This window comes from Cyprinodon tularosa, unplaced genomic scaffold (assembly GCF_016077235.1).
Source record: "Cyprinodon tularosa strain WSP-4 unplaced genomic scaffold, ASM1607723v1 ctg146, whole genome shotgun sequence".
In the NCBI taxonomy this organism is placed as follows: domain Eukaryota; kingdom Metazoa; phylum Chordata; class Actinopteri; order Cyprinodontiformes; family Cyprinodontidae; genus Cyprinodon; species Cyprinodon tularosa.
In genome coordinates, this window is record NW_024038287.1 from 144,206 (window position 1) to 165,551 (window position 21,346).

Sequence of the window (21,346 nt, forward strand, 5' to 3'; positions counted from 1 at the left end):
CCAATACAGAGGGATTAGTACACTATGGAGGTTTTGTTAAAATCTTTGACTTGAAAACCCTCAAAGAACTTTTACATCCCCATAAGGCGTTAAGTCTTGACATCGATCCTGCAGGGAAGAAAAGGGCACAAATCAAACTTAAATGAGTGAACTAATGTAATATAGTGTGCCATAGTGTATAAGGCTGCTTATACGTGTCAAGTGTAGACCCGCTGAGTCCCACTAGCACACTGACCTTTTATTCATTTGGTGGGAAGACACAGGGGGCCTTAATTAGTTTCACAATAACACGTCTTCTAACCCTGCTCAGGCAGAAGGTTGCACTTATTCCTCAGTATACATACAGTACGTGCTCTGTGGGTCTACAGTATGGTTTTGTAACATTGCCTGCAAAAAGTTCACCTTTCTGTGGTGTTATAACATACACATTGAGGCGAGTGGTGTAAAACAACCGGCAGTGCTGCAGTGATAGAGACCGTTAAACACATTTTCTTTGTAATTATATTCTGCTTTCATATAAAAAAAAGGAAAAAGGGAGTGCACAAAGTTAAAGACCACAAGAACTGCTTCAATGGGACCATTCTGGAAGGAAACACGGCTCAACACAGAATCATTGATTTAGAGGGTTTTTTCGATTGTAGGGTAAAACAGAGTAAGTACAGTGTTTATTGCAGACTGTAGCTCTTTCAGTGGCATTGTTCAGGAGGGAGATACTGCTTTACAGAAAAGCACTGAATGAGGCGTTATTTCTGTTAACAAGAAAAAAATGCAATAAGGCAAAGGCTGTAATATCATCATACAGTGAAGAAACTGCCACAATGAGCCAGGGTTACTTTCTATAGGCAGGGAAAACGAAGAATGCACTAGGGCACTAATAGCTCTGTGAATAGCACCAACCAGGATTGAGACGCAGCTAAATAAGGAGAGGTGAGCCAGCAGTACTATGTATGGCAAAGGGAAACAAAGAGGGTACATGAGGCTACTGGCAACCATACTTCTGTCAGTGGCACCATCTGAGAAAGATAATGCAGAGGCAATGATCCAGCAGTACCTCAAATTAAGAAAAACTGGGAGGCGCCCAAAGTTAATGGTGAGAATAGCAGTAACAGTAAAGTGCAATCAGTGTTCGACCTGGATCAACATAATTTTAGTTGTCTCGTTTCACTGGGGGGAAAAAATGGAAGAAAACGTTGGCTACTCACAAAGGGTTGAGAGCTCCAAATGAGAAGCAGTCATTTCCCCTTTAATGTTCTTAAATGCAAGCCCACCTCCTTGAGTAGGGGACCTGATTCTGGCTCATTAGGAGCTGCAGGATGGATCCACACTGTCTGCATTGCTTGACATCTGGTGACCCGACAGAAGGAGTTTCAGGTGGCAGTGGCTCACTGCTTGTTCAATATTTAATTTGCACAGCAGGGATCCTAAGCTGTATTCTCATGGTTAATGGTGTGTGTCAGAACAAGCAACATAAACCACAAATCAATGGTTACTTTACTGCATTTTCCTGTTTATCTCTTTGCTCACTAACTGCATCAGTGTTAACATCTCTTATTATGCTGTTGACAGTAAAATGAATTCATTTTTGTGATATTTATGGGTGAATCTTGATTTGTATTGAAAAAGAAATGCATAAAAAAAGCAATAAATGTCGAAAATAAATCCTAGTGAAGTCTAACAAATCTGGTTACAGCTATGGTTGTTCAGGATCGTCCATCTCTTAAATTACGAGTATAAATTTGTAATCTAGGACAGAATTACATGACTTTTGTGTCCTTCCACAGATGAAGACGGTTAGTGTTGCTCTGGTATTGTGTCTCAATGTGGGAGTGGACCCTCCTGATGTGGTCAAGACATCCCCATGTGCCAGGCTGGAGTGTTGGATAGGTGAGTGAACCTTCCCTGTTATCATTCTTAAAAATGAGAAAAATCATCTTTTAAACGCAGCTTGAAGAGATTCCAAGAAATGCACAAATACACAATGAAACAGTTTTTGTTTATATTTTTACTACCAAACACATGAAGAAGAAATAAAAAGTGAACAGACATTTTAAATTATTTTCATAAGCTTCATTTGGATAACATGAGAGACTTGTCTGACCAACAGACAACAGATATTACAGGTATTTGGCCTATATGTCTATGACTGTTGACTGTAAAAGGCTCCCTTTGACATTTGAATACATGGGGAAGTTACGACATCATGTTTGCAGCCAAAAAATATGAACTAGTCTTTCTTTTGTGTGTGTTTTGTTTTCATGCACCGCTCCACTGATATGTCTAAAGTCTGTATAAATGCAGGAAATGTCTAGCTGCATGATTTATCTGTAGGCTTTGAAACTTTGAGCCATTGCTCCTCGCCATCTTTGCTCTTTCGGAGTATTAAGTTGACCTGAGTGGGCGTTGGTTCGGTATCTCTTAGTTAAGATGATATCCGCAACCCACACTCTCACCAAATTGGTGCGCCCAGGCTAGCTGCTGGGGTCACTTTAGAGATGCTTCCTCACTTTTGAGTCCAACAAACTGGTCAACTAAAAAGCCGTTTAGATTTTTTTTTTTACCTCAGTCTGAGAAATTTACAACCCTTAATATCAATGGGTTTTGTTGAATGTTTTAAAGTAAACCAACAAAACCAAATACATAATTGTGAAGTAAAAATTAAATGATGCAATTTTATTTACCTCCATGAAAAGGGTGAAAAAACATTTGCATTCACCGCTTTGTCTCTGAAAGAGCTAAATATAATCTCACCCAGCCAACTTCCTTCCTAAGTAAATTGTCTTCTTAATGTGGTCCAGCTGTGTGAATCTGATGTCAGTTCTCTGAAGGCCTCAACGGTGTGTTACAGGACATTAGTGAACAAACAGCATTGAGGAACCAGTCAAGGAGAAAGTTGTGGTGATGTTTAAAATGCAGTTTAGAGAGCAGCGTAAGATGTTCAATCCATTACCCAAAGACAGCGGCAAACAGGGGCAAGTGCCCCGGTAAAATTGGTTCCAGTTATGCCCCCTGTATTTAAGACAAAATGGTAAATCAGATTTTTATCATGATATGCCCTGGATCAGAAACTGTCACTTCTAGGTCAAATTAAACTATTAGTCATGTTTACAAATTTTGGCTATCAATTATTTCAAGTGTCCCGATTAAAATTGAATATTGCTCTGATATAAGCCAAAAAAATAATATTCCAGCCTGCATCTAAAATCTCCAATATTGTCATGCTGATAGAAACACTGCTTCACTTTAAAGTTGCTGCAAACCAATGATTAATACTATACGGGTCAATTGTTCTCATACCTATTTTTGTAAAGTATTGTTCTCCGTTTTAGTAATATCACTTGATCAAGCATTTTCTTACAGTATACGTTATCAAATGAGTAATAAAAGCATGTATGATTCATAAAAATATTGTATCAGGACAAATATCTGAATCGGTCCATTCTTGTGGCTGCAATATTTGTATCTTATCGGAAATAAAAAAGTTAGATCTGGTAATAAGCTTCATATGAGGATAGAATCACAGATTTTAGACCCCCGGTGCAAGCTGCAGCCTCCGATGCCACAGTAACTACTACTACTCCATCAATTAGTGCCCTGTTATTTATTCCTTTTCATTCCATTTCTCTGTTCTGTCCTCTCATAAACAAACACCAGCCCCACTCTTGCCCCCCTGTTAGTTTTGGTCACGACCTTGGTGTCCTAAATGGTAGTTATGGCCCTGCTCATGGGTCTCAACAAAGCCCGACGCGCACGCCCAGAAAATCTGACATAAATCACTCTTTCACTATCTAACAAATATACATCTTTGAATCCAGTTTTTTTTTTTTTTTACATTTTTTTTTTTGGGTCATTGAATAAGGTAATATAACGTTATATAAGTTTATTTTATGGCTGCAACTAACGATTATTCTAACAATAATTTTTTTCATTTAATCAAATAATAATTGGATAGCAAAAGATTGAGAAGATTTTTTTTGTAGAATTAAAACTAAAACTTTTCCACTTTAGTTAGTTATTGTCATATTGGAGTTATTGTCAGAAGACAAAATATTTATAAATGTTTGTACAATTTTGGTATAATCTATGTGGTTTGCTCTGTCAGCTAAAGGAATGTTTTAGTTTCTATAGTCCAGTTAATGATTAATCGATTAATAAATTAGTTGACGATTATTTCAAATATCGAATAATCCAGCAAATTTTTTTTAGTGCTAGCTGATTTATAAGGCATATTTTTGAAGATTTTTAATGCTGTTTAAAACAACTTAACTAATCTTTCATTTTTCTTCAGTTTTTCTGTGCCTACCTCATTGTTATAGACTTGAGTTGCTGATCTCATATTGTTTTTAAAAATTATTTCAATATAGAATTGATATCTGCATATGTGATAGTATTGTGCAGCTGGCCTGTGTGTACATGCTTGTATGTGTGTATGTGTGTAAGTAAGAGACTGCATTGTGGTTTGACTGCGTTTGTTTTTCCTGTCAGATCCTCTGTCAATGAGTCCACAGAAAGCCCTGGAGACCATCGGGGCAAACTTGCAGAAGCAGTATGAAAACTGGCAGCCCAGGGTGAGTGGAAAAAGCCTCTTCATTTTACTGGGTGTTAGCCAGAGCTACGTTGGCCACACACACATACTCGTTCTGCTATATCTAGTGAGGACCATGTGTTTGACTCCGATTGACTTCCAATTATTTTCAGTCATTTTCAACCCTTTCTATGACCTAACCCTAAACCTAACCATTAAGAATGCATACCTCACCCTAACCCAATTGACGCCTTAGCCCTAAACCTAACAGTTAGCAAAATAGCTTTTGAGGACCAGCAAAATGTCCTCACTTTGTTACAACTGCTCCTTAATCTGATGGGGAAATTGGAAAAATTGTCCTCACTCTATGGCTAGACAGCTACACATACACACACAACAATGGTTTATGTTGTTTGAAATATCAAGCTGAATTTCCCTATCTCTCAGTAATGCTAAATCGCAGCACAAAAACTTTTAAACTCTGTCTTGTATTGTCTCTTTTTATCAAGCATGCTCATCATTATTTGGATATTTAATCCTCTCTACCATCTCTCATAAATGTGTAGCTAATTTAAAAGATTTATTAAGGTCTGAGATCATCAACAGGCAATTTTTTTTTTTTTATTTTAGACTAAAGACTATCCATGCAATTTTTGTCAACAAAACTGAATTGATAATTTCCCCCCATTTTATTAAACCTTTGGTTGGTGAAAGCCCTGTTTTCCCTCTGTGACTGTTTCAAAACAGATTTCAAATGCAGTTTAAAGTTGATGCAAATATGGCTTCACAATTAATTGCATCTGGAAAATATTTGCAACGTGTATAAGAAATGTCAAATTTCAAACCACATTTTTGGTCTTTAACAAGAGTATGACACTAACTTTCTTCCTCCAGTGCTTTAGATGGAAGTAAAGGGATTGAACTGGGTTTTTAATCACAAAGAAGGGAGGAGACCGTTGTTGCTAGTGTGCAGCGCAATGGATGGGACTTAAAAATAAACACAACGATGTGGTAAGATGCAACAAGGGAGTCTTGACAAGAGGGCATTTAAGGCCATGAAAACGTTACCACCCTAAAGCTAAACATGTTAAAACTTGTAGTAACTGCAGAGGAAAACAGAAATTAAAATAGCAATTTTGGTTAAAAACAAGTTTTTGCAAAGCCACATATAAGCCTAAATCTCAGATTTTGGATTTCAGGTTATTAAGGTTGTGGTGTGTTTCCTGCTCTAGCGTACACGTAGTAAATGTTGGGTGTCAGTGCAGGCTTTCATGAATGAGGCAGTTTTTGGTCCACTGCTGATTCCGTTACACTGCAAGTTCAGTAAAAAGTCTAAAAATGTAAAGAAACCCTGAAACCATTTAAAGTAATAGCTGTATAATATTTAAAACTATAAAATGGTCATACTTAAAACATTAATAGTGCATCTTACAGCCAAACTAATAGTTTTCTACTATTTTCCCTGGTATCTGAGTTCAGTGTCCCTGATGATATTTAAGGCACTCTAAAATATTCCACTAAATGTATATTTTCCATGGAGTAAGATAAGAAAACATTTTCCTATCTGCATTGTATCTTTCCCACCACTATTACTGACTAAAGAGAATTTTCAAATGTTTGATTATATCCAATCACAAAGCTTTTGTATCATCTTGTTGGGCGTGTTTCTGAAAGCCGTGCGGCTGACCAATAGAAATAAAAATGAAAAATCCAATCAAGAGGGAGGCAGAAATGGAAACACGTGACTCTTTGGTGTGATGGTTCAGAAGAAATACATAAGGTAAGAGGAGGTGGAGGAAGAACGACTCCAGAGACGGAGCCGGGAAAGAAATGTTAGCTCGGGTTCGGTTGAACCGAGAGGTCAGCAGCAAATGGTGGTAGGAGCCCAGCAGCAGGAGGAGGAGGAGTGGGAGGGTGAGAAAGCTGTTCCTGTTTCCAGCCTGAGGATTCAGAGCTCTGCAGAATCACGACGGAGAGCAGATTTCGCCAACACACCTTACATAAAGTGTTTGAGAAAGTAATCAGTTATGCTGTGGTTATTAATCGCTTGTCACAGATGGGTAAATTCTGTAGTGGTAAATAATTGTGCATGAGTCGGGTCGGTAAATATTTTACCTGACAGGAAATTATCATGCATTGTTTTTGCACATTTCTGTGTACTGCCTGTAGCGTTTATCGGTAACAGCGGCGTTTGCGACGGCTGAGTCGCCCAGAGAGTTTAGTTGCCTGCTCCGCTGTCACAAATCTATGTCTGTTTGCTTCAGCAATCGGAGATTCACTCTCATGGCCAGAAAGCAGAAAGAAAAACAGTCTCCATCCCTGCTGCCCACACACTTTTTTCCAACTCTTCCTCTCGCTCATTCTTCCCTCTTTGTTGCTGATCTTTTCTCATCATTATTTATTCCACAACATGAGAATATTTTATTTTGTGTCTTAAGTTGAGAACAAATGTTTTTTTTACTCTTTTATATCTACAGCTTATTTTTTTTGTTTCTTGCTTTATCACACAGTAAAATTATTTTTCCTAATTTTTAAGACATAATTCATACTTTATAAGTAATGATTTGAAAACAAATTATAGCTAATATTCATACTTTTTTATAGTTAAAAATTGTATACCAGTACTTAAGGATTATAGAGACATAATATATAGATTGCCATTGATAAAATGTCATCAGAATTCATTCACAACTAGAGATGCCATAACAGTTTTTTTTTTGTTTTTCAAACTTACCAAAACATATTTTTATAACAATTTCAATGAGGACTTTGACATGAAGTGTTGGAAGAAGAAGAGCATCTATTTAAGGGAGCATTCATGATGAAATGGGGTCTAACCAGTTAATATTTAACTTTTTGTTAAATTTTTATTGGTCTGTTGACCAATAATGATACTGGAGCTAGAAATGGGTTGGCTGTAGGGGTTCTGAAGGCAATATTTTTATAAGATATCTACCTATATAGATAGATGGATGGATAAATGGATAGATATACTCAGGGTTCCCATTGGATAAATGTGATCTCAGAACTATAAAGCGGAGGATGACCATTTCAGGTTTTCATCCCTTTTTCACTGATCCATATCTCATGGTATAGCTGAGGGTCAGATCATAGACAAGTTGGTAAATCAAAATTTGTCTCTTAAGTCAGCTTTCTTTATCACCATAGGCCTGAACCAAAACGTTCTCCCTGCCCTTATCCATCCATCCATCCATCCATCCATCCATCCATCCATCCATCCATCCATCCATCCATCCATCCATCCATCCATCCATCCATCCATCCATCCATCCATCCATCCATCCATCCATCCATCCATCCATCCATCCATCCATCCATCCATCCATCCATCCATCCATCCGGACTTCATTCATTCAGTTTTATTACCTTTGCCTTTATTTTTACTTTATTATGAAGCTGAAACTGCTCCTTATAATGTTAAAAAAAAGCATTTGCAGTGTCTCAGCTTTCAGGTTATCTCACCATTTCTTTTGTATTCTTCTTCAAACTGCCTCGCTGCTTTCTCATTCTCTTTAAAGCCTTACTTGTTCACTTTCATATTATCAGTGTCTGTCATCACCCTTTTTTTCTGTCTCAGTGCTCTGTTATTTGTTTTGGGAATCCTGTTTGAAACTCTTTCCTCCACACTTGTTGGTTGTTATCTCTTAAGATGAAATGCGACAAGCTTGTCTTGTCAAATTGCCGTCTCAAAGCCAACACTGTGTGGCTAAATTGCTGAACATGTTGCAGCTGCCAAGCAGGTTTAATCCGAGTTATTTTTTTCTGTATTTATGGGGTGGCTGTATTCAGCTCTCCTGCTTGGCTGCAGTCTGAAAGCCCCTGCTGTCTTCTCAGCTAACGGCCTCTGCATTATGTATCATTGAGCTGGGCCTCAAACGGTTGGCCTCTGCATGCATCTGAGCATTTTTCATCATCCACAGAAACACCATATTGAGATGCTGAGATCTGGTGTAAGATTTCATTTTGGCTTATGATGATGCAATAAAGCTGATACTGTGTTTAGTGTAAAAACACAGTATTTAATTATTATCATGGCTTTGCTTATTGGATGGGATGCACTTTATGTGTATTTTAAATTATCATACAGGTGCTGGTCATAAAATTAGAATATCATGAAAAAGTAGATTGATTTCAGTAATTCCATTTAAAAAGTGAAACTTGTATATTATATTCATACATTACATACAAACTCATATATTTCAGATGTTTATTTTGTTTAATTTTGATGATTACAAATGACAACAAATGAAAATCTCAAATTCATCATATCAGAAAATTAGAATATTGTGAAAAGGTTCAAAATTGATGGCCCCTGGTGCCACACTCTAATCAGCTAATTAACTCAAACCACCTGCAAAAGCCTTTAAATGGTCTTTCAGTCTAGTTCTATAGGCTACACAATCATGGGGAAGACTGCTGACTTGACAGTTGTCCAAAAGACGACCATCGACACCTTGCACAAGGAGGGCAAGACACAAAAGGTCATCGCTAAAGAGGCTGGCTGTTCACAGAGCTCAGTGTCCAAGCACATTAATAGAGAGGCGAAGGGAAGGAAAAGATGTGGTCGAAAAAAGTGTACAAGCAAGAGAGATAACCGCACCCTGGAGAGGATTGTGAAACAAAACCCCTTCAAAAATGTGGGGGAGATTCACAAAGAGTGGACTGCAGCTTGAGTGAGTGCTTCAAGAACCACCACACACAGACGTATGAAAGACATGGGTTTCTGCTGTCGCATTCCTTGTGTCAAGCCACTCTTGAACCACAGACAGCGTCAGAAGCGTCTAAAGAGAAACAGGACTGGACTGCTGGTGAGTGGTCCAAAGTCATGTTCTCTGATGAAAGTAAATTTTGCATTTCCTTTGGAAATCAAGGTCCCAGAGTCTGGAGGAAAAGAAGAGAGGCACTTCATCCACGTTGCTTGAAGTCCAGTGTAAAGTTTCCACAGTCAGTGATGGTTTGGGGTGCCATGTCATCTGCTGGTGTTGGTCCATTGTGTTTTCTGAGGTCCAGGGTCAACGCAGCCACATACCAGGAAGTTTTAGAGCACTTCATGCTTCCTGCAGCTGACCAACTTTTTGGAGATGCAGATTTCATTTTCCAACAGGACTTGGCACCTGCACACAGTGCCAAAGCTACCAGTACCTGGTTGAAGGACCATGGTATCCCTGTTCTTAATTGGCCAGCAAACTCTCCTGACCTTAACCCCATAGAAAATCTATGGGGTATTGTGAAGAAGAAGATGCAATACACCAGACCCAACAATTCAGAAGAGCTAAAAGCCACTATTAGAGCAACCTGGGCTATCATAACACCTGAGCAGTGCCACAGACTGATCGACTCCATGCCACGCCGCATTGCTGCAGTAATACAGGCCAAAGGAGGCCCAACTAAATACTGAGTGCTGTACATGCTCATACTTTTCATGTTCATACTTTTCAGTTGGCCAACATTTCTATAAATCCTTTGTTTTTATTGGTCTTCAGTAATATTCTAATTTTCTGATATGATGAATTTGAGATTTTCATTTGTTGTCATTTGTAATCATCAAAATTAAACAAAATAAACATCTGAAATATATGAGTTTGTATGTAATGTATGAATATAATATACAAGTTTCACTTTTTAAATGGAATTACTGAAATCAATCTACTTTTTCATGATATTCTAATTTTATGACCAGCACCTGTATGTTCATGTTAACAAGGCAGTTTATAACGTAAAAATATATCACTGACATGTCATCAATTTCATTATAACTGTGTAACTTTCCTTCCTCAAATCTCTTCAATAAAACAGTGATATGTCTATAATAAATGAAATAGGATCTGGATAGATCACCAGCAGCTATCCAGATCCTTTTTCATTATAATTCATAATCATCATTTCAATTTATAATTCTTATTAATTCATTTAAAATTGTATCATGATATACTTTGTAATGTGGGCAACAGGGATGGGTGATGAGGCTCAAAAATCTATTATCAGATTTCCATTTATTAAAACTTCATATACAAAAGAATTGAATTAATTGATAAAAACCAATAAATTGCCCAGCCCTAGTGGTCCAACACTGTATCATCATCTAAAAAAAAAAAAAGATTCAGATTCTCCTTGAAGCCCAGTCGGCCTCAGCAGATGGCCTCTCACATTGAGCCTAGTTCTGCTGGAGGTTTCTTCCTGTTAAAAGGGAGTTTTTCCTCTCAACTGTCGCTACAAGCATGCTTAGTGTGAGGGATTGCATTCGAGTCAATGGGTCGATCCAATCAACTGGTTTTCCTTAGATAGAAAACTTTGAATCAATTTGACTTTATGATCTGGTGAACTGTAAAGTGCCTTGAGATGACGTGTGTTGTGAATTGGTGCTATATAAATAAACTGAATTGAACTGAATTCAGCATCATGTGTGCTAGGAAGTTTACTGGTCCTGGCCATGGGGGTGAACACAGGGAGGATCCATCACACTCACCCTATGATGGGGATGAAGTCTTAAGGAGAACTGACAGTTTCCTCCTTTGAACTCACTTTTATGCCAAAATGCTAGCAATACCCCATTATTCAGTAGCTCCAAGTTAGAAACATGTTCAGCTGTAATCTGGAACATGTGAAACACGCTGATGTACGTTGGAAATAAGTTTGTGATAAGTTACGCATAAGTTACTCATACGTTTTGGATAAGCTGGAAACCAAGACTTATGAGTAGGGTTGTCCAAAGTATTGATATTCGAAAAAGTATCTATACTGAAACGTTGTATCCGGATACAATACTCATTTTCAAAAGTATCGATACAGTGCTACCACCAGTGGCACCTAAACAGTCATTCATCTTATGAGCAGATTAGAGGAAAATGCACTTTCTGAACACTGTGTGATTGAATAATTCTGTGCACCTTTCAGTTTCAGACTTTTTTCTGTAAGATGTGCAGCTGCTGAGAATTATTTTAGTTTTTTAACCGGTTTGGCTAGTGTCATTGTTATGTGTGTAAAGCATAGCCAAGAAAGGAACACTTAATTTTAAATTTGTACGTTTTTTATCAAGCTTGCTTAATATTGTGCACAGCATACAACCTCAAAATATTGTTTATTGCATTTATCTATTTATTGTATTTTGTTTATTAATGAAAAAATTTCTGTTGAATTTTGGAGTCTTTGTTTTTATCCTTGTGGTATCGAAAATGACATCGAGTATCGAATATTTTCCTTAGTATCGGTATCCAGTTGAAAAGTTTAGTATCGTGACAACCCTACTTATGAGCAGTGTTGGGCACGTTACTTTGAAAAAGTAATTAGTTATAGTTACTAGTTACTTCTCCCAAAAAGTAACTGAGTTATTAACTGAGTTACTCCACAATAAAAGTAACTAGTTACTAGTAAAAGTAACTATTGCGTTACTTTTGCGTTTCTCGCCCCCGTAAACCTCACCACCCAGCCCCCACCTTCTCGCCGTGTGTTTCCATAGCCAGCTGAATAGAGTGGATGACAAAGACAAGAACCTGCATAGAGTTTAGCATTTATTGCAACTCAATGTAAATGACATCAGGGGGGAACGCCATGTGAAGTTTTTTAACTGGGCATTCAGATCTGGTGAGTATATGAAATGAATAACTGGGGATGTCTAATTCTGAAATCCTGTGTGTTTGGGTTTTTATAGATACTGCAACATCTATCTATCCATCTATCTATCTAGATGTATACTCTGTGTGTGACATAAAATATGGATCTCCATCCCTGCCACAAAGGCCATCAAATAATGTTTAAAATAAAAAATACAGTAGGTTGAAAAGTCAGAGCATCCATCCATCCATCCATCCATCCATCCATCCATCCATCCATCCATCCATCCATCCATCCATCCATCCATCCATCCATCCATCCATCCATCCATCCATCCATCCATCCATCCATCCATCCATCCATCCATCCATCCATCCATCCATCCATCCATCCATCCATCCATCCATCCATCCATCCATCCATCCAGATTTCTCCCTTTCATTAGATCGTTCACGCTCTCCATAGTTCTCCTGTGGCGCGAGCACAGGGCGACTGTTGCGCGCCTTTAGCGAGCATGCGCGTTTCCTGTCGCTTGCGCGGTGAATCGTGCCGCCTGCGCTGTGCGGAGATGCAGAGGAAAGCGTTATGTGGCGGGGAAACACAGCTCGACGTAACACCGGTATTTCCATGTGGAAAACGCTGTTTTGCTGCTGGATCCTCCTCACTCTCCATCTCGCTGTGTGTGCTGTACGTTAACACCCGCCAGCAGAAACACCCATCTACCCAACTGACAGACGGAATCTCACTATACATCAGCCATCTCATCCTCCACTCTCTCATGACAAGGCGCGCACCTCTGGACGACCTAAAAAATAATCTTTAATATCTCTTAAACAAAAGTAGCACAAACAATATTTTTTTTCTGCACAAATCTGCTCTAACGTTGCACTAACCATTCAGTCTATTTGCAGAGTTTTTTGACGTGGGTGGGGTGTCAGCTTCACGCAGCTGCGCACGAGTCCTATCATGAAAAAAGGTTCATTGTGCGACCTGAGTAACGTGCAGTAACGGGGTGTCTGCAATGGTAACTGCGTTATAGTTACAGTCAAAGTAATTAGTTAGATTACTCGTTACTAAAACAAGGTAACGTTACTTTCAACGCCGTTAGTCCCATCACTGCTTATGAGTAACTTAGACTTAACGTATCTCAAGATCAGATAACTTACCTGAAACTTGCTCCCCACGTATGAGCATATGCATACTTCAGCTTGCTCATGACTTATACAAACATACCGATAACTTATTAAACGTAAGCCCGCATTTTTGTCAGATTTTCCATACGCCATACAGCATACACTGTCTAAATGATCACGGTTTGACAGGGCTTAAGGGTCCTGATAAGCTGTTGCAATTGCTAATAATTTATTATAAAATTAGCCACCTCTAGATTCGTTACTGTCCATGTGGTCTGAATACCATAGATTATAGATTGGATTATAGATGGTTGGAATATATTAAAAAAGGAAAAATGTTCTTTATGTCTCTCCAAACAGTTAATTGTAGACACTGTTGTTATAGATGTTTCTTGATGGGTTTTCTCCTTCTCCTTTCTTAAGTCTCCATTGGAACCTTTCGTTTCCTGTACTCTGAAAATGTTATCGGGTGTGTCATGATTATTTTTACCCCCTAACTATGTACTTATCATACTTACGCATTTGGGTTGACTTAAAGCTGCTGGGACAGGAGGGGACAACACAGGAGGCCAGGATATGACTCAGACCATATATTATACTCCCACCATTCATTCAGCAGTTTTTTTGTTTTGTTTCATCTTTCTTTTTTTTATGAGATAAAACAGCGTTTTTCTCACTGGATTATCAGTCCAACAAGCAGAGTGTGGGCACGGGGACAATGGTGTGTTTAAGGGCAACAGAGCAAATTGGAGGCGGGTGCAATCAGCAGCACTCTTTGAGGATTTCAGAGATGGCTTGAAAAAAACCACTCATCCCTGAACTCATTTTCCTTTCCAAGGGAGTGATCCGAGTCACTTTGCTCCCTGTCTCTGTTTTTTTTTTCCTTTTCTTTAATGATTCAGATCCCATGCCTTTTTTTTTTTGTTCTTCGTAATTTACAGCGTTATTCCTAGCCAAGCATAACAGAAATGCTACATTAAAAGTTTTTCTTAATTCAAAACTTCCTCCAATATCAACTATGACTAAGGTGATACCCTATGGCATATTCTACAGCCATGCGTGATGATGTAATGTGGAAGACGGCGTATTACGCTTTGCGGTGCTTGGTTGATTCACTTTAAACCAAAAGGAAAAACGGCAAATTTGCATTTCGAACTTTTAAAAAGTTTGCTTAAAATTCTCATTTCCGTTGGCTGGAAACACAGCTCTTGTGACTGAGGCAGACCACACTTATGCTTTTTGCTCATCAACATGACAAGTTTTAGTATTTTTCAAAAACGTAGGTAATCACCTCCTTAGATCAGTTTAGTATACAAACTCTGTAAAAAGTAGATAAATCATTTCTTATAATCCATTTCATATGTATGTAGTGTTTACTCTGTGTGTTCTGGTCAAATAAGCATTAGTAAGTGTAATGAGTTGTCTTTTACTTTAGCAGCAGCTAAAGTATAACACCTTGAACCTCCTGGAATAATTTCAGCAGAAACTTGTGAGCCTGGGTATTAATGCAAACTTAACCGGGACAAATATTAATTAAATCAACTAAAAATCCTCAGAATAAGTTCTGTAACTTGACCCCAACCCTCCCTCTTTTGGACCCACTGAGCTGTATGATATTAGGTGGGTTGTGAGAAAATTACGATTGCCTGCTTAGAGCAGAGGATTGATCGTGACCGGTCATCTGATTTGTTCATTTTACTCTTTCCCATTAGGATCTGTGCGAGAACCGAGAGTTACATTCAGCCCTGAGTAGCATGGCCAATTCATTTTGCATATTGAGCTGTTTGTCATGAAGCCTGACATTGATGCAATGTACAACCAAATTGCGTACAACAAATTTGCTGCCAAATGCCCAAATGTGCTGAGGGGCTCTTGTTCTTTTAATGGCACCTAAAACCATCAGTTAAAGCTTTTCTCTAAAGCAGCAGTGAAAGATCGAGCTCCTCTGTTTTATTTGGCCTTCTCATTATCCTTTTCCCATTAGTGCTGAGTGATAAGGTAACATTTGGACAGATTCATTGGGTCAGCTCCTCTTTCACCCTGACTTCTCTGTTGTTGTTAGTATAGGTCTATATAAATATTCAACATCCTCCATCCACCCTGAGCAAATGGCTTGTTTTACCCCGCCTTTCCTTGTCTTTTTCCCATTTTGGTCTTCAGTGATGAGCAGAGCAATTCTGTTTTAAGATCCATCTCTCATTGGTCTTTAAAAGGGCTTATTATTTTGTAATGTTTTAGCAGTATTACAGTATCATTGGAAATATAAAGAGTTCTTATGTAAAAAACACAAAGGCTGTTTGAGCCAATATTATTTTAGATGTCATTAAGTTGAAATGCAACTCTAATCAAATGGTAATCTGGGAGGATTTTATTGACAGGCTGCAGGTGCTTTAACGATGATATGAACTTAAAATTTTTCTTAAAATTTCCTGAACACTGTGCTAAAATAAAATGAATATTTTCTCATCAACATGAGCTTAATATTGATTTTATTCGTTTCTCCAAATCTGTGAGCTCTAAAGACAAATGTGTCCAACATTTCTAGTAAAACTTGAGGTCAGGGTCACCTAGATCTTATAACCAGTCCAAGGGAAATAGATTTTTTTCTGGTTACATGGAATTGTAAAAGTTAATTGAATGAAGTCATGCAGAGATGAACTTTTTCAGTCAAATTTATGCTCCCAGTGTTATAATAATATTGTAATCAACCAAAAAAAAACAAAAAAAACCCCAAAACAACAAAAATGTGATCGGCCATTGAGGTCAAATATGACCCTCTCATAAAAAACTGACGGATCGCTTTTTTAATTAACTTTTTTCGATATTTCTTAAATATAAAATATTTTGCAATAAAATTGTTGAAACTGTTGTTTTACCATAGAAATATAATTGCTACGCATGGATGTAGAAATATTTAAATGAACAGAATTTAGGGGAAAAAATGAAAATGTTCCATTTAGGCAGTAACTGTTAATTGTCTCTTATGAGTAACACTTATAAACACAGTTTTGAATATATATATAAAAAAAATACAGTTGTTTAACTTCTATAAAATGGACTAACTGTTTTATTACTGGAAAGAGACCTTCTGCAGGATGTCATTCCATTCAGCTTTCCAGAGCTCAGGGTAATCCTTGAACCATTCCCTTGTCCATGTTTTCCTGAAGACAATATTTTATTGCAAACATAATTTATAATGAGTCGTCTCAACCAACTAAAATAATTATGATAAAACATTATTCAAAGAACCACATAAAAGAATAAACACCATCAGTTCAGAATTAACATTCAGCTTTTCCATCTTTATCTCCACTTCAGCTTCAAAGCCTGCTGGAATATAATTATGGAGTAATTAGTCTTGTCTAGTTTTTTATTTTTCTTAGTTTGAAAAAGTTCCCCATTATTTTGGGGCATTTAATTACATTAATGGAAAAGCCTTTGTAATTGCTTCTATTATTTTGTTCAATTTTACATAAAAAAAAATCAAACGTAATACAATTCTTCAATTTTTTGGTAGTCTTTTTTTTTTTTTTTTTTTTTTTTTTTTTTTTACCGTTTTAAAGGAAGTACCAATGAAAAAGCTTTACTCTGCAAATCATGTTCACTTATACACCCATGTTCAGTATATGAGCAAAGTAATTTGCACCAAGCAAAACATGTTTTTGATGCATAATATCACTAATAAATCCAACGCTTACAGTTGATCAAAAAAAATAAAAACCTGCAAATTTTTTGTCGAAATGTATTTGCTCAATTTGTTCAACTGCTCTGTTCATTTTTCATGTTTTGAAGCTCACTCTACGGTCTGGTTATCAATCCATTAATTTAAATAAAATAATGCCAAACTTTTTGATCAGAAATGTAGAACAGAACTAGAGAAAATCGGAACAGAATTGTTTAATCTTAATATATTTCAACACTGGATTTATTCTTTATTTATATTGTCGGCCCACAATCTTTTTTTTAATCATAAATTAAGTTGTTTATAATCAACTATATATTTAAATAAAGTGAAAACAAAAGCCTTCTTAACTTTTTCAACTAATTTTGAAATTAGAAAAATCCCATAGTCTATTATTTTTCTTCAAAAATATAACTCCACGACTTTTGGCATATAAAGTCCATGTTTATTGTCAGTTTGGTAAAGCAGACCAGAATTATGGAAATGTTACCAAGGCATGATTCACCATACTAGGCAATGAGAACCAGAGTGTGGTTACTCTGGAGTGGAGTTGTTGTTTTGCCTCTATATATCAGTATTCAACTTTTTTATAATGCTGAAAACAAAACAACATATTATGACAAAGGCAGCAACACTAGATGCATACCAAAATTGTCATATCACACAGTTTTGAGACTTGGTTTTCCCCAGAACTTTAATTTCTTTTTCATTATTCATGTAATTTTCACTAAGGTCATAATTCTTTGTTTCGCTTTGACTGCCTAATTATGTAATTAAAGAAACCAGTGAATACGTATATTGTAGCGAAATAACCAATCATTGGTCCTTGGAGGTCGCTATACATCCACCCCTCTATTGTAGAAAATTATGTGAAGCAAAAAGTAAATCTTTGGTATGCAAGTTTAAATATGACACATCTCATGTTTAATACTTAAAACAAATGTCTGAATATAGCCCCTGCTATTTGCCAGTTGTATTACCATTTGGTCCCCACACATTGCCATTTTGTGCCTTCGGCATTGACATTTGCTGACTCATTTTACTTGCCTTAAATTGAGCTGCACCCTTCGACTTTTTATCCCTTTCTCTAATTTGACATGTTGAGATGAAGCAAAAGTGAATGAAAGTATGAATGAACTTGAAGAAGGTAACAGGTTGGGAATTTTGCCGTTATCATGCTCATTAATGAGGGGTCTTCAGCTATGTCCATACAAGTAAAAAATAGCACAAAGGAAGTTCAACTTGCAAACTGAGAGACGTTGATACTAGGGATGCCATAATCTGGCATTGTAATGGCTCCTACATCTGCTGAATATGGGCCCATTTTAAAAAAGAAATGTTTTTCTATTGTCAAAGCACATATCAATCATGCTCATGGTGGTTTCAAACGGATGCATTGGTGTTAAGAAGCACCAATGCGTGAAAGTGCAAAATTTCCAGCACCCCTTGAACTTTTATTTGTCTTGCTTCTTTGTGTGAAAATTGGCCATGTGTATCTTTTATAAACAATTCTGTTTCTATAGCTGGTAAAAAAAGTTCTCACTCCTTTAATCTTTGTACTTGAATAATAACTATGTTCAGAACAGATTGAGGGTTTTATTTTTTAATTTATTGAATGCTTTGTTAATAAAATAACAGGAAAATGACCTCAAGCAAACAATGTCAAATAGGAAACAAATTGTTGTCCTGCCAATGGTCTAAACCAGAGGTCTTCAACAGGGGTCCGCAACCCCTAGGGGGTCCGCGGAGGTACTGCATGGGGGTCGCGAAAGTCTTGGTTGATTACTTTTTTTAATATTCCCTCCTGCAATTTTTTGCAGTAATTAAAATGTCTTTAAGTTCACATTAACATGAATTCAATAAACTGTAGTAAACAGATAAATGGAATAATCCCAGGGAGAAATTACTTTCGTTACATGACTCCATATGTAATAGAGTGACGACAGGACCAGTTTGATATAACACAATTTCATACAATATATATAATTAGGGGGTCCCCGCTCCATCTCCCAATCAGTTTGGGGGTCCTTGGCCTCGAAAACGTTGAAGACCCCTGGTCTAAACTGATTAATTGGTTGTACCCACTATATAGGAGTCAAATTCTGAATTACAGTAGGGGAAGTGGTCAAAAATGAACTGATAAGCATTTGGCTTTTAAATCTTGCCTGGTTAAAAAGTATCACTACCTATATGTTTTAATTGGAGGAGAACAAGGGGATTTGTTTATAGATATGGCCAGACTGACTTCATCCACACCAAGTTTCCAAGTTTATAAAGGTTGTCACACTTTCTCCATATGCAGTAAATAAAAAAAACGTTCTACATATGGGGAAAGAGGGAGAGGAGAGACGATGAGCAGAGAAATAGCTGTTCATTACTGCCAGTTCAGGAGAAGTGTTGGTTTAATGAAGACTGATAGTGCTTCTAGCTGTCAACACTAGAAGTCTATCTCTATATTAAGCAGTCCTACCATTAGGAACCTCTTCTCCATGTTAGGAGATTGATCTGGAGCATTTACTGACTTGGTCAACTCTCTAATTAGGCAGCAGTTTGACACAGAGTCCTTTTTTCCATCCGCTCTCCCACTACGATCAGCCTGACCTCGTCTTTTTAGACAGGATAGGAGAAAACCTTCTTTATCTGCTGCAAAAAAAAACAAAACCCTGAGGTATCCAGAAAAGCTTCAAATAGCCCTTCTGACTATTCAGTAAGAATAAGATGGATCCTATTTCCCCTCTGCAAGGAAGTACAGGATTAAAAAATACTTCCAGAGGCTCATTACCTTTCATCTGAATGCTAGATGTTTTTTTCATATCATCTAGGAATGTAAAAATATAATTCAAATTACCAGTCTGTTTTTTATTCTATGTAGAGCAAGATTGTTTCAGGCAATAGATCAACATTTCTTTGTGTGATTAAAGGTCAGGTTTCAGTCGCTGATGGCAATGAATGAAAATATACCATATTGCTGTGCAGGGACCTTGTCCTAAAGGAAAATTTAAAGGTGAAAAAGACTTCCCAGTCATTTTGGGCATATAAAACAAATAGTCATTGCTATTCAGAGTAAAGTTATTCGTATTATTTTGGTTTCAGTGTGCTGACTGCATTTTGACTTCCAGCACAACTGGTGAGAAGCAGAGGAAGTAAAAAATAAGGCGGAGGTTGGAATTGGGTCAGGTAACATTGCAAAAATAAATCTAGATGTTTCTTTTTAAACATATATTATGATTTTATCACAGCATTTGCTTTTATTATGTTTGTCAAAATGTCTTACTTGTATACTCTCAAGATGGAAATGACTCCCAGACTGTTTAGCCACAAAAGATCATTTTAACCCAAACAGATAACGCCTCTACAGCTCACTTCTGCTACTTTTAACTTATCTGATTAAAGAGGATAATAAAATGAATATGTCTGCACACGTGCAGAGATAAACAATGGAGCAAGTTTGCCTCATAGACAGTATCTGTCTATACTTTTGCACTTTGGTAACAGGTTCTAATCTGTTTTAATCTCCTCTCCCACCACTCACTGAAATTAAACACATTTATGCATAAATGTGCATTAATGTGTTGCTATGCAAAAGAATATTTCAAAAGGATATAACTTCATCCCTTCACTAATTTCAAACTTTAACTAATCCTCAACTTAAACAAGCTTGATATGATTAGGGTTTAAATCTTAAATCTCCTTAGGGTGGATCAATAATTTTTATTTGAAATATAACTTAATTACCTGTTTGGTGAAGCCTTTAGATGATAATTAAAAGGGTGATTAAGGTACTGACGGGGTCAGCAACAACATTATTGAAAACTTTATTGTTTAAGACAGTATCACTTTGAACCAAAAAGCTCTAAAATATGGCAGCACTTCCCAAACACTGTTGCAGCAGCACCACGAACCTGTGCTGATGATATAAAGCCGGAAAGATTCATGTTATTTCCTAATTTTAACAAGTCTGTGTGATTCTCAATGTAATCTGCTGCTGCTGCTGGCCCTCTGCTTCATTGTTACAATTGTTGTGCACACAGAGAGGGTTAAATATTGGTCATTTCAGCTGTGCTTGGCTCTCTATCGTATCAAATCAGCCTTCTGCTCAATGGATACCCTCATGTTTTCAGAGCACTCGGTAAACGTGAGAGATGGTTATTTGTGAAGCCACTAGATAAACGTTCATAAATTATCAGACCACCCTTTCTGCTGATCTTATTCAGCTTGTCTAGACCTCTAAATGCATTGCATTGCCGACATGTAACTGGCTGACTCGGCATTTGTACAAACAATCAATAGGGCTCCACTTTCCCCCATTGTTTTTTGCAGGTTTAGTATTATTTTTTATATTTATGCTGTTTTAGAATCTGTTCAAGTGATGAGTTTTAGGCACAATTTATTCTTGATATATTCTTATATTCTATTGATATATTTAAATTAACCTTA

At 37.1% G+C, this 21,346-nt stretch overlaps 1 protein-coding gene across 6 annotated transcripts in view; it reads left to right on the top strand.

The window, feature by feature from the left end:
* Positions 1-21,346, top strand: part of rptor (regulatory associated protein of MTOR, complex 1) — a 217,232-nt gene that overhangs the window by 28,181 nt on the left and 167,705 nt on the right. For all 6 annotated transcript variants that reach the window (XM_038278943.1, XM_038278944.1, XM_038278946.1 and 3 more), the window contains exons 3-4: positions 1,782-1,884; positions 4,483-4,565. In XM_038278943.1, the coding sequence (XP_038134871.1) occupies positions 1,782-1,884; positions 4,483-4,565 (186 nt within the window). The remainder of the gene's footprint in view (positions 1-1,781; positions 1,885-4,482; positions 4,566-21,346) is intronic.